At 40.3% G+C, this 11,870-nt stretch overlaps 1 protein-coding gene and 1 long non-coding RNA gene across 2 annotated transcripts; both read right to left on the bottom strand.

Moving 5' to 3' along the window:
* Positions 1-1,666: 1,666 nt before the first annotated feature.
* LOC139210041 (uncharacterized) lies at positions 1,667-2,528 on the bottom strand. The gene is made up of 4 exons (XR_011585232.1): positions 2,475-2,528; positions 2,351-2,376; positions 2,106-2,128; positions 1,667-1,992 (listed from the first exon to the last, which is right to left on the bottom strand). It is a non-coding gene; the product is annotated as an uncharacterized lncRNA (long non-coding RNA).
* Positions 2,529-3,432: 904 nt separating this feature from the next.
* Positions 3,433-10,624, bottom strand: pa2g4b (proliferation-associated 2G4, b). Its single transcript, XM_070839727.1, has 13 exons — positions 10,428-10,624; positions 8,578-8,706; positions 8,391-8,496; positions 8,227-8,296; positions 7,259-7,351; positions 7,105-7,168; positions 6,910-6,988; positions 6,728-6,806; positions 6,499-6,632; positions 6,282-6,376; positions 4,846-4,973; positions 4,599-4,652; positions 3,433-4,504 (listed from the first exon to the last, which is right to left on the bottom strand). Exons 1-13 carry the CDS (start codon positions 10,513-10,515, stop codon positions 4,445-4,447), a joined length of 1,179 nt encoding a protein of 392 aa, XP_070695828.1. The 5' UTR covers positions 10,516-10,624; the 3' UTR covers positions 3,433-4,444.
* Positions 10,625-11,870: the final 1,246 nt, after the last annotated feature.

Here is an 11,870-nt window from a genome sequence, read left to right as displayed (position 1 = left end):
TTCCGCAACCGTTGCAGCCAGCCCTGACATTTGAACATTTCCTGTAAGTCCCACGACGCTGGTAATGTTAACTGTCACAGCAGACAGGAGAACATATAAAAAAAATATGTACAGTTAATACAGAGAAGGGGGAGATATTAGAAAGTTTTGTACATTGTGAATTGAGGTAAAAGGATGAATAAAATCATGTCAATTATATTGAAGTTTCATGTAAATTCAAGGATCTATGTCACATGAAGCTGACCTCCTGTTGTAACTGTGTTGTGCTGTGCCTGTGACTCAATATGAAATGAGCAGATTCAGCATTTTTCAGTATTTTTGTGGTTAAAAACGGAAACTCCTAATTCACTAGCTATATTATCTAAATGGGACTAGTGTGGGTACTATAACGTCTGTTTTGGGGGCATTTCCACCCTGTCTGTTTTACCCTCTTAAAATATTCTGTATCCTAAAACTACATTCTTCTTTCACTGGTGAGGACAGAGTCAGCATATTTGGTTGCTGCCCTGTAATTAAATCTTCTATTTGACCTGGATTACATCCTCTAGTTTGTTAGGGTCAATACTAAGAGACAAGATCCTGAGGCTTTGACAGCTCACTCTCAAATCAACACCATCAGGGCAGTTTACAGTTACAGATGATACTTCCATGTATGGATGCCTCAGTCATCTCTTATCTGTAAACTGAAGCTAGATGACAGAGAGGATCACACAGAAAAGGGTATGTGTCTTCTAAAACCTTATGCACACATTAGCATTACGCTTCTTGAACTGTTTTAATCTTTGTCCTGTTTAGAAAATATATTGTCTAGGACCTTTAAAATATGTTTAATCATGCTTTAATTCCTGTGCCTTGAATAGGGAAGTTTTTCTTGCAGTTCCACAAGGTTTAATGTACTAAAGGGCAATGTAGACGGCATTATTCTTCTTACAGCTTTATCTTGAGTTGTGGCTGCAAATGGAAAAGAGAATGAAGTTGTAAAAACAGAACGATAGGGACACCATCCTCTTTAACACTGTTTTCCAGTAACAGCCTATTTGTAATCACCTTGGCTGAGGACAGGATGAATTATTGGACCGCCTTCAAGGGTAAAAACACAACAGTGAGTTGTTTTTCTTGAGATCTCTGTGCAAAGGTTACAGCAGTCACACTCACTCACGTCATGGGATCAATATGAAATGTTTTTTTAGAGAAATGTGCCCACAACAGTTACATGTGTCTGCAAACCATTTATCCATTTCACACTTCTACTTCACTAATGTAAAACTATCCAACTGCTTAATTATGGGATCTGAATAATTTGTTTCTCAAGTGAGCCATTGAAAGCAGTTATCTGGCTTAGTGACTGCCCTAATTGGCCATTTCCCATCAAGGCAGAAAAACCAGCTTGTGATATTAGGATCAAGTTATAGTGCAATTATAACATTGAACTCAAGTGGCACAATAGGACATGATTGTGAACCAGCATTCACATTACCAGGACCCTGAAATCAAAGCAGCTGAAAGAAAATCTAGGCATTTAATTAAATCCATGATTTTCCTATTTTGACACAAGAGCACCTAGAAGAGGACAGGTATAACTGGAAACTATTTTTAACCGCCACTATCAGCTAGACAAGAGACAACTTGTACTTTGACAGCTAATAAAAAAAAAACACAAGAAATCTATTTTTAAAACCAAACTTTTAATCGGTATAAACAAAAAACAAGTGACAAAACTTGAGGAATTAAGGACAAAGAGTCCAGAATGTCCCAGAAGAAAAGCCCGTCATCCAGCAGGTCTTCAATCAGCTCTCCAGCATCAATCGGCTGCCTCAGGTGATGGTGATGATGATGCTGCTGCGAGGCCACCGGCCTCAGACTTGGCACCGGGAGGGTCCTGGAGCTCCAGCTGAGCTCACCGATCTGGTTGTTGACAACACGTGCACAGCCATGGCGGAGAGGACAGCTTACTTAGACCTCTGCCTCATCTTTCTCCTTTTACGCTTCAGCCTATAAAGTGATTTTTACAGAGAGACAGTCAGCTGATAATCCTTCTCTAGAGGGCATAAAAGGGTGAAGTTGGTGCTACTGTATGACTGCAAACATGCTGCGTACAGTCTTACCTGCGCATGCGCTTCTTTCTCCACTACGGAAGAGAAAAACGTTTCATTAATTTCTCGTTAAAATGATGCATTTATGAAAACAAAAATGTACTAAGCTGAAGTAGACAAACAGTAGAAAAACGTGTATTTTACACTGAATGCTAACGGGCGTGCTGTACTAGCCCGTCAAGCTAGCTACCACGCCAGCATGTGTTAGCACAACTAGAAAATGGGATAATTTGATCACACAGACATTAAACACAAACCTTCGCTCTCATGTCGAAGGGGGAGGCTGTAAACAGAGAGGAAAGCGTGTAGGATTAGTTGGATTGATTCAAAAAGAGGATGATTAACTTGGATTGTGACACCAAACTTCAACGACTTACGTACCGATCGCTACGGAATCGACCCCACTGAGGACGTCATCGTTCAGCGACGTCAAATATATACCGGTTGTACGTCACTTTGATTGGACCGTTGTAAAACATGGGAAATGTAGTCTTTTCAGAGTGTGCTCTATTAAGCCACTGCTGCAGCCTTTTATGTGCTTTATTTCTAACTTGAAAACATGAAAAACCCTTTCCACATTTTTTAGCCTGTGCTAACATTTGTCTTAAGGATATATATGTCATATGTTAATGCTTCAGCAATTCTCCCCCAGAATTATATTGCTGTCAGTAAAGGCTTTGAAACTGCATTTAGACCGTAAATGAAGTTACCATAATATCTATATATGTTATCTGACCTATATTTTATACTATATTGTCTTAGTATTAGCATTACTTGTAATTACACTTGCACTACATATTTCATACTTTTGTTTTTTATCTGCACCAGCAACTGTAACTGTTGCAGTTGTGCATACTGTATATTATATATATACACTGTATATATTTAGTATATATATTACTGTATATTATAATATATATTATATTATATGTATATATCTTAGCATCATCATATCTTCCGCTCACTGTTATTTATATTTATACACATTTTCACTACTCTGCACTTTTCTGCTTTTTGCACCTCTGGCTAAATGTTAAACTGCATTTCATTGTCTCAGTACTTGACAGTACACTGCAATGACAAATTGATTAAAACCTAATTTAATCTGAATATATACTTCATAATTTATTTATGTTTGTTGAGCATAGGTCCATACTTCAGTGAAGCAGGCCATTAAACTGTTGTTTGCCCTGATTTGACCTTTGATAAATGTGATGCAATAAGAGTAAAAAAACTCCAGAAGTTTAATTTATGTTCAAAATCATGAAAAACACACTTTCACTCATCAGGAGAATCACCAGAATACAGTCCAAACAGTCCAAAAACACAAGCACACAAATGATGTCAGGTGGCTTTTTAATGTTTCCAAAAATAGTCTCTGAAACTGGGATTTGTTTTACAAAAGCATCCATATATCTAACAGGTATGGACTTCTTATGTAAACACAGACTGTCAGACTCAGTGGTGGCACCAGAAGACTGAATGCTGAACCCTTGGCAGGAGTTAGACCATCCACAACTGAGAAAAAGAAATTCTTCACTAGTTAAATTACTCAACCGGTAGGTCCTATAATATCAGTTTTAGAAAGTGTTAGCTGAGTAACCTACAATAGATGCCTAGAAGTATACATAATGTACTAATAGACAGACCTAAGCGAGAGCAGTATAAATGCGGTAATTATGCTGAATTCAACAGTAATAACTAATGATGTCATGCTTATAACTTGTGTGAATGTCATATGACATCAAGGTTTCTTGATAGGTGTTACACATTTCTGACCACAAGTTAAAAAACTCAGTTCAAAGGCATGGCTATAGGTTTATGACCTCAAGGAAGTTATCTAAATGCCACAAAATTACACTGACACAGTATTGTGCATTCATCATCCTTGGCCGCTCTGTCAAACTCACTTTATTTTCCATTTCTTTCACTACAGTTATTGTGGAGAAAGGGACGAAGGCTCAAGGGCAGTCGAATGGTTAAATGTTCCAGTGAATGTATGCCCTTCCACAAAATATCCTCCTTTGCAGCAGAATTGTATCCACTGTTAAGAGAAGAGGGCTGTTTCAAGGACAGTGAGATTTACTAGGGACGTGTGTGTGTGTGTGTGTGTGTGTGTGTGTGTGTATATATGTGTGTGTGTGTGTGTGTGTGTGTGTGTGTGTGTGTGTGTGTTTTAGGTGGAGTGACAGAATTTAGGAGCAGCATCTTCCCAGTCTGACATCAGTTAGATTCAGAGGTATTCAGAGCGGCTATGCCTGCAGGTGCCTCAGACAGTTGAGACAGAAGGATTCGTGACGTCTGTTCTTTGGGTCCTCAGATGTCTGTCAGAATTTCTTGGAGAGAGGAATCTATTCTGCGGCTTCATTCTCCATTGCCTGTCCTGTTGCGCTCTCGACAGTCTTTGAGGCCTTGCAAAAAAAAAAAAAAAAGGTTGAGATTAGAGGAAACATTTCAAACTGGCATTCTTGTGTATTTTATAAAACGCACTGCCCAGCAACTAACCTTCTTTTTCTTCTTCTTCTGAGTCTTACGGCTGGCTGAGCTTTGGAGCAAAGCCTTTATATGGGGGGGAAAAAAAAGTAGACAAAAATGACCTTTATTATCTCAAGAGGTAAAGCACACAATACTTCAACACATTATGGCTCTGAGAATGCCAAGTCAGCGAAAAGCATGCTATTGCCACCCCATTAGTCTAGTAATTTCCTCTTGGTTACAGGATACAATATCCCATCCATCAAATCCACGTTACCTTCAGCTCTGCGTCCTCCACTTCATGCTCAGACTTGTAGAGTTCCGGCTCAAAGAGGCTGTTTGTGATTCGCAGAGGACCATTGGCCATGAGCAGCACGGTGAACTTGAACTGGGCAACAAATTCACCTGCGCAGAGATGAGGTTGAAAGTTGCATTAAACACTCTCACTTGACAATTTGGCCATCAAATATTTCAGTTGATATGGTCGAACCAGACATGGACATTTGTGTCATTAATTACCTGATTAAAAGCTAATAAGGATTTCCCTTTGAATTACCTATTAGAACAGGCTGAATCTTAACATAGCTAATTAGTTAGTAGGATGTTCAAATATGCTATTTTTTAACAAGTCCTAAATCTGAAAATACAAAAAACTCGTCAACATGCCTGTATATCTGAGAAAAAAATTCCAGATTTGTTTTTTTTATATGAATGAACTGATTAGTTTAAGAAATGTTATGTATTTCTGTAGTTGTGCTGATCTCTGCTGGTGAGTCCATGAAGTACAATCCAGAAAGTCCAGTCTGAAAGGCACATTTTAATGCCAATCAGACACCTGAACATCTGACCACAACTTACAATGCTCTGAGACAGGACTTCACGACTATGGAAAGCTTTTCCGGCAGCAATGATTTTATGCATTTCACTTTATAGCTTCATAAGCCATCAGTTATGTTTGCGTGTCTGTGGCTCAGTGGTAAAGCTGGTCATCCATCTATTGAAAGATCAGCGGACTGATCCAAGTGAGGATGCTTGTGAAGGACCCTGATGGCAGGGTTGGCAACCTCCCTTCAGTGTATGAATGTGGTTTTAAAGTGCTTTGAATGGTCAAAAAGACTAGGCGATATACAAGTACAGTCCATTTATATGCATTTTGACATATTTAACATAGACTCAACTTCAATTAAAATGAATGAATAAAGGACATATGACACTTTGGACTCAGACATTATTGTGGGCTGTTCTCACAGTGTGTCTTCTGTTAGATAAAATAGGCAGTTCCTGTTACCAACTGGGCACAGTTTTTGTGTTCCGGTCACAGATTGTCATTTTTGACTGGCTGTCAGTGGCCTAACCACACAGATGAGTGAGCGACACTTTGGAGAACTAGTGCAGCGACAGCAGGACGTTAAATCAAGCTCACCAGGGTTCTAGCAAGACCTGCAACTTTTCCTTGTTGATCAACAACAGAGTCATTTCTCTTATGTGCGGCTTGTTAATAGCTGGTACAGCCATAAGGATTAGCGGTAATTAAATCCCATACTCCTCAAAACAAATCATTTTCCCAGTGACATGACATTTTTTCTCGAGATTCAAGGTCGTGAAGTTTTCCAACAACTTGCGACTCTCAACGTTCAGACCTCATTTCATTTTGTTCACTTATAAACAAAGCTTCTATAATTAAGGCCCTTAATTACATCCCTCACCACTCACCCTCTTTCTCATGCAGCACATTGAACGGCTGCAGCAGCTCATGTTTGGCACACTCCACCACCCCCAACCTGGCCTTGCCTTCATCCTCAAATGCTCTGAGGAGACAAAGAACAGAGAAAAGAAAAATGAGGGTGTGAAACCCAGGAGATGATTTTATCAAGGATAAAATAAATGAAAAACCAAGTCAAACATTTGATTTGAGGTTAAAAGGTGCTACCTCAGAGTGAAAGGCATTGTATCAAAGCGTCTCTCCATCTCACTGAAGAACGTCCGAGATGCCTTCATCTTCAAGCCGTACATCTTGTTGGGGTCTCGTTTGTAAACGGTGGTCCTCTGACCTCCATCCTTTGCCTGAATTGGAAAATAAAAACACAAATTGTAAACTCCTTGCCTTTATGGATTTTTCAGAATTAATGTACATTAATGTATACCGATTGTCCTCTCACCTTCCCCTCTCCAGTGCTGATTAGCACATCCACTGCATATACTTCATGCACCTCAAACTCAGCCTTCTCATGGTCCTTTCTGCAACAACAAAGCGACAAGATCACCCACTGGTTAAACACTCGTGACGTTAAACACGTCAAACACATTTTGGTGACGCGGAGCACTTGCTGAGTAAACTCACTTTTGCTGGTCCGTTGGGTTTTGAATGATAGTTTTCTCCCCATCGATCACGTGTTGTTTGAGCTGATGGGACAGCATGCCTGTAAACATTGCAGGAATAGAAACTGAGTCAAGCATGTCGAATTACATTCGGAAAATACATACCGCTGGAATAACGTGGAGCTTAAAAAGGTGCCAAACGTTCCCAAACACTCACCCTCAATGGGGGAGCACTTGAATGACTTTGCAATCTTGTTCCAGGCTTCTGTGACCTGCGTGTTCTGATACAAGAGAGATGATGTCGCTTATGAGAGGAGGTGCGAACAGTGATGCCGCTGGTCAAATCAGCTGTCACGGTGGGAGAGTTTTACCTGGTTTCCTGGCTTAACAAGACGCAGAGCAGCCTCAGCGCAGAGGTGAGCTGCTTTGATAACGTCAGCCTTCCGCCCCGTCACTGGGTTGTCCTGAAGTGAGACAGGAGGAGAGTTTAAGGGTTAAGAGGTGAAATAGCAAAGTATTACTAGCTATGAATGGTGTGACATTACGAATCATGGCTCTAGTGCATATATGTCAAACTCACATCCGGCCCGCGATACAATTATATATGGCCCGCGAGATAATTTCATGTGACTATTAAGAACAGCCCGTCGGTAAACAGCACTCCCACCTCTAATACTACAAATCCCACAATGCACTGAACAGCTGCTGCGCTAGTCAGGACCCGTGCAGCAGCCCCTCCTCCCGCAGGTATGATGACACATCGATCAGTGCTGTTATAGCGACACTTATGGCACGTTTCCACTAGTACCTACTCAGCTCTACTCGGCGTAGGTACGGAGTAGGTACTAGTGGAAACGCGCCATTAAGCTAGCCTCCCTAAAATAAATGGCTAAACGAAAAGTGGACTTTGAAAACAGAGACTTTCAAAGCAGGTGGAGGGCAGAGTTCTACCTGTGTGTCTTGTTTGTGGAGCCGATGTGGCCATAATTAAAGAATATAAATATAAGACGACACTATGAGACAAAAGATCAGGATAGTACAAAAAATAAAAAAATAATTTAAAATTCTATTTATTTTATTGAGGAAAAGTTGTTGAAGTTTGGCTATTTACATTCATATTTCTGGATAAAATATATATTATTATTATTATATTATATTATATACTATAATAAAAGAGTCACTTTTAGAGTCTTCACTAAATGTTGAGCCCGTTTGGCCCGCGACTTAGACCGTGTTTTAAATTTTGGCCCTTTCTTTGATTGAGTTTGACACCCCTGCTCTAGTGAATAAATCAATGAGTAGTAGTAGGTATAATTCATTCCAACAGTGATTTACATACCTTGGTCACTCCAACAATGAAGCTGTGAGCCACATTTGAGATGAAGCCATCAACATGCACTCCAAGATCGCTGTGAACAAACAGAAGAGGAAGACATAAGGCAAAGAATGAAACTATAATTTATCTAGTAAACAGGTTGGACAGGTACAAATTCAGCAGCTTACATTTTGACAATATCCCCATCCTTCAGTATGACATCAGGGTCACTCCTCAGGGGGGAATAATGGCATACGCAGTTGTTGACTGACACACAAGTGGGAAAAGCGCAACCTGCGAAAGAAAGGGAGCGAATGAGTGAGTGCTGAGCAGCTACATTGAGGGCGACTAATGAAACGCAACACAACACTTTACCTTTCTTCATGTCTTTTTCCTTCTTGAAGATTTTCCCAGTTTCTGCCATGATGAAGGCATCTCCCTTTTCACACAGGCTGAGCACGGAGACCCCAGCCACAGCTGTCCCAACCACTGTCTTCAGAGCCTCTGCAGGACAAGAGATGAAAAGAGACATGATGTGTTTACATGATATGCAAGTAACAGAGCGTATATAGTTTTGTGCTATTCATTATTGACTAATCTGTTAATCTGATTACTTTCTCAGCCAGTGAATTAATTGTTTGTTCCTTAAAAAGTCAGAAAACAGTGAAAATGACCATTAGAATTTCCCAAATGCCCAACGTAGTATCCTTAGGTTCCTTATTTTGTCTAACCTCCAAGTCCAAACCCAATCTATTATGCTCTCTCCATTAACCTGATTAATCGTCTAATCATTTCTGTGCTGTTATTCTCATTAAATTAACAAGCGCCAGGCTTCCACCACTGTGGACAGAAAGGATGGATGGTTTGCTCAACATTAACACGACTCTTACTCACTGTTCAAAGTTCAATTAATGGCTTGTAGGTGTTGAGAGCAAATTACACTGAATGACTCATTTGGTTTTGACTAAGCTGATGATACGTTAGTTAGACGCTAAATATTTGACAGATTGTCTGACAGCTGTATAGCTGAAGCGGTATAATGCTTGTAGTAAATTAGATGTCTTAACTTAAGATAAGTAGGTCAGCTGTGGTAAACTAGAATACAAAATCACAAGGACACAGCATGTCACTGATGTGAAGCATCTAAAGCATGCTGTCAGCTCAACAACTCAGCAGGACCTACAAGGACTGACTGTGAATAAAAACCCACCAGTCAATGGAAATTGACATTGAGCCACATGTAAGAGAAAGGGATAACTAGAAAAACTGATATTATGAAGCCGTCTTTTATTAGGAAGTTCAAGAACTGACTCCCTTGCACCACTAATACACTATTAGGGATTAGTTCAGTTCATATTAACTGTGATAGCCATCTAATGCTTGATGGCGTTAATACATGCCTTCAAATGTCAGGTGGCAGGAAGCTAATAGCTTATAGTTTATGGCCAGACACTGACTGGAGTTGAATTGGGGAGCAGACAGATTCGACTGAGAACAACCTACGAATGTGAAGTTGAAAAAGTGTGCCCATGCTTAGCAAGCTTTCACCGGATCAATTTAAGTTAAAAATAGCATATTTGCATTTGGAGTTCAGAGACTCTGCAAAATGCACACAGACGTTTAGGTTTCCTACATTTAGACAAAGTATGCACGTCTATTAGTTTAGTTTAATTCTCCAGAGCAAAATAAATGATGTTGAGCTTGATTTAATGAAGCAGAGTGTGTTAACTAGCTTCTGCTCACTCTCATTATGACTTTAAATGACACCATTCAGGTCATTTCAGTGAAGTCTCTTATGTGACACTTTTGCTCGATTTGAAAGAGCTGTAGATTTACATGCAAATATCTGCTCTTCGCTAATGTTGTTTGTAACATCCTCTTAGTGGCATCAAATTTTGTACTTGTCATTGTTATCTCTAACGTTAGCTGTTGCAGCTAGCTAGCTAACGCTAGTAAGTTAGCACAGCCTCGTAGCCACCTAGCTAGCTCACAGGGCTAATGTGACAGCAGCGTGACGCTAAACAACCACGGGTCACCAGAAATAAAAGCTCTGCCTGAATAAACAGCCACCTTAATGTTTGAGTCACGTCAAACAAAGGCCCGCTTCCTCACATGCTACATCGCTGCGGCACATGGCACAGCAGCTGCTGCTGCCGCTGCTAGCTAACACCAGACGGATCCTGATACTTGTGGACTGTTGAGTCTAAACGGGTCGTTTCACTTACGGTTCGCAATCTCGGCCCCCATCTTGTACTTGGTGACCACCAAGTCATCGGCGATGGTCTGCTCCTGTGTCTCGTCATCTCCAGACATGTTGGCAGTGTGTCCGCTAACTCAGAGTAACTTTTTTTCTCTCCCCCGGCGGGTGTCAGTCAGTCTCAGGCTGGACCACGCTGCTCTCTGCACCGGCCCGCCCGACTCAGGCTGGCAGCCCGAGATCACCAGATCCCGCCCGCTGCCAAAGACACACTTTACGGTCAAGATGAGTCACGGCCGGGCCCAGTGCGCACGTGTAAAGCCCGAAATAGTCAGCGGGGATGTTATTAAGTCATATCAGACCATTAATGAGAAGTCAGAGCCAACGGGATACTCTAGTATAGTCAGCTGCTAATATATGCAGCCTGTATTACATTTATGAAATGACTCACTGTCAAGGACTGCAGAGGCCAAAATTGCTGGTAGATAAAATAAAGGGAACAGGAAGTAGAAGCACTCTCAAAATATGTCTTTGTATATATTTCAGGCACGCTGTTAAGGAGAAAATGGAAATAAGTCTGTGGAAGGTATGAGGATTGTAATGATGTGAATGATACCAAACAACCTGTGCACTATTCATCATAGAATGAATAATTAAGTAATTAATAGAGTCCACATCACTTTGCTGTGATAAAGTGCATTACTGTATCTCTCATCTAAGAACATTTTAAAAGACTTTTCATCCATTTGCACAATAATTTTGTGTTAAACCCGTCAGCCTACGAACTTGATTTGAACGAAAACGGAAAAACAGTGAAGTAATTCTCTCACTTCTCTTCTTCATCTTTGAGCTGCCTTTGCCCAAATCGCGCGCGAGTCCGTGGCCGATGAGTTCACGTGCCTCCATCTCATTTTCTGCTGTTCATAGTGTCAGCGTTAGTGATGGGAATTTCGGCTCTTTTTAGAGAGTCGGCTCTTTTGGCTCTTTCGGCTCCCAAGTGGCTCCTCAGATTTTTTTTGTTGCTTCAATAAATTTATTATCAAATTATGTGAAAAATGAATTACTAATGTAAAATACACATTATATAGAATATTTATTGTTTATATTGCCTTATTGATTTGAAATTATTTAATTTTACCGGGGTCATAGAGCTCTATACAGGTGTTGTCCTGGATGATGCTGTAGACATTGTAGGAGCAGTAGACACACTGGCACCTTCATTAACAGCAGGTTCCCTTGCTTGTCTTTCCTGAATTGATGGGTGAACAGTACACGCATGCCTGTGCAGGTTATTTGTGGAGCCTGCCTGATATAAAATTTTAATTTTGCAAAGTCTACACTCTGCCTTTGAACTATCAATATTAAAAAAATAAATAATAAATAAATAAATATCATATTAAAATGTGTCCAAATTTTTATACATTTTCTGTCGCTCATTTTAGTGCTTTATTTCATATGCACATTGCTAAAC

The sequence above is a fragment of the Pempheris klunzingeri genome, chromosome 11 (genome assembly GCF_042242105.1).
Source record: "Pempheris klunzingeri isolate RE-2024b chromosome 11, fPemKlu1.hap1, whole genome shotgun sequence".
Classification (NCBI taxonomy): Eukaryota; Metazoa; Chordata; class Actinopteri; order Acropomatiformes; family Pempheridae; genus Pempheris; species Pempheris klunzingeri.
This window is presented reverse-complemented; position numbering and strand designations above follow the sequence as displayed.

Coding starts and splice junctions, on each gene's coding strand:
- pa2g4b (XM_070839727.1), bottom strand. CDS start 10,515: ATGTCTGGAGATGACGAGACACAGGAGCAGACCATCGCCGATGACTTG. Junction 8,707..10,427: donor GGGGGCCGAGATTGCGAACC/GTAAGTGAAACG, acceptor CTTGTCCTGCAG/AGGCTCTGAAGACAGTGGTT. Junction 6,377..6,498: donor ACAATGCCTTTCACTCTGAG/GTAGCACCTTTT, acceptor TTGTCTCCTCAG/AGCATTTGAGGATGAAGGCA.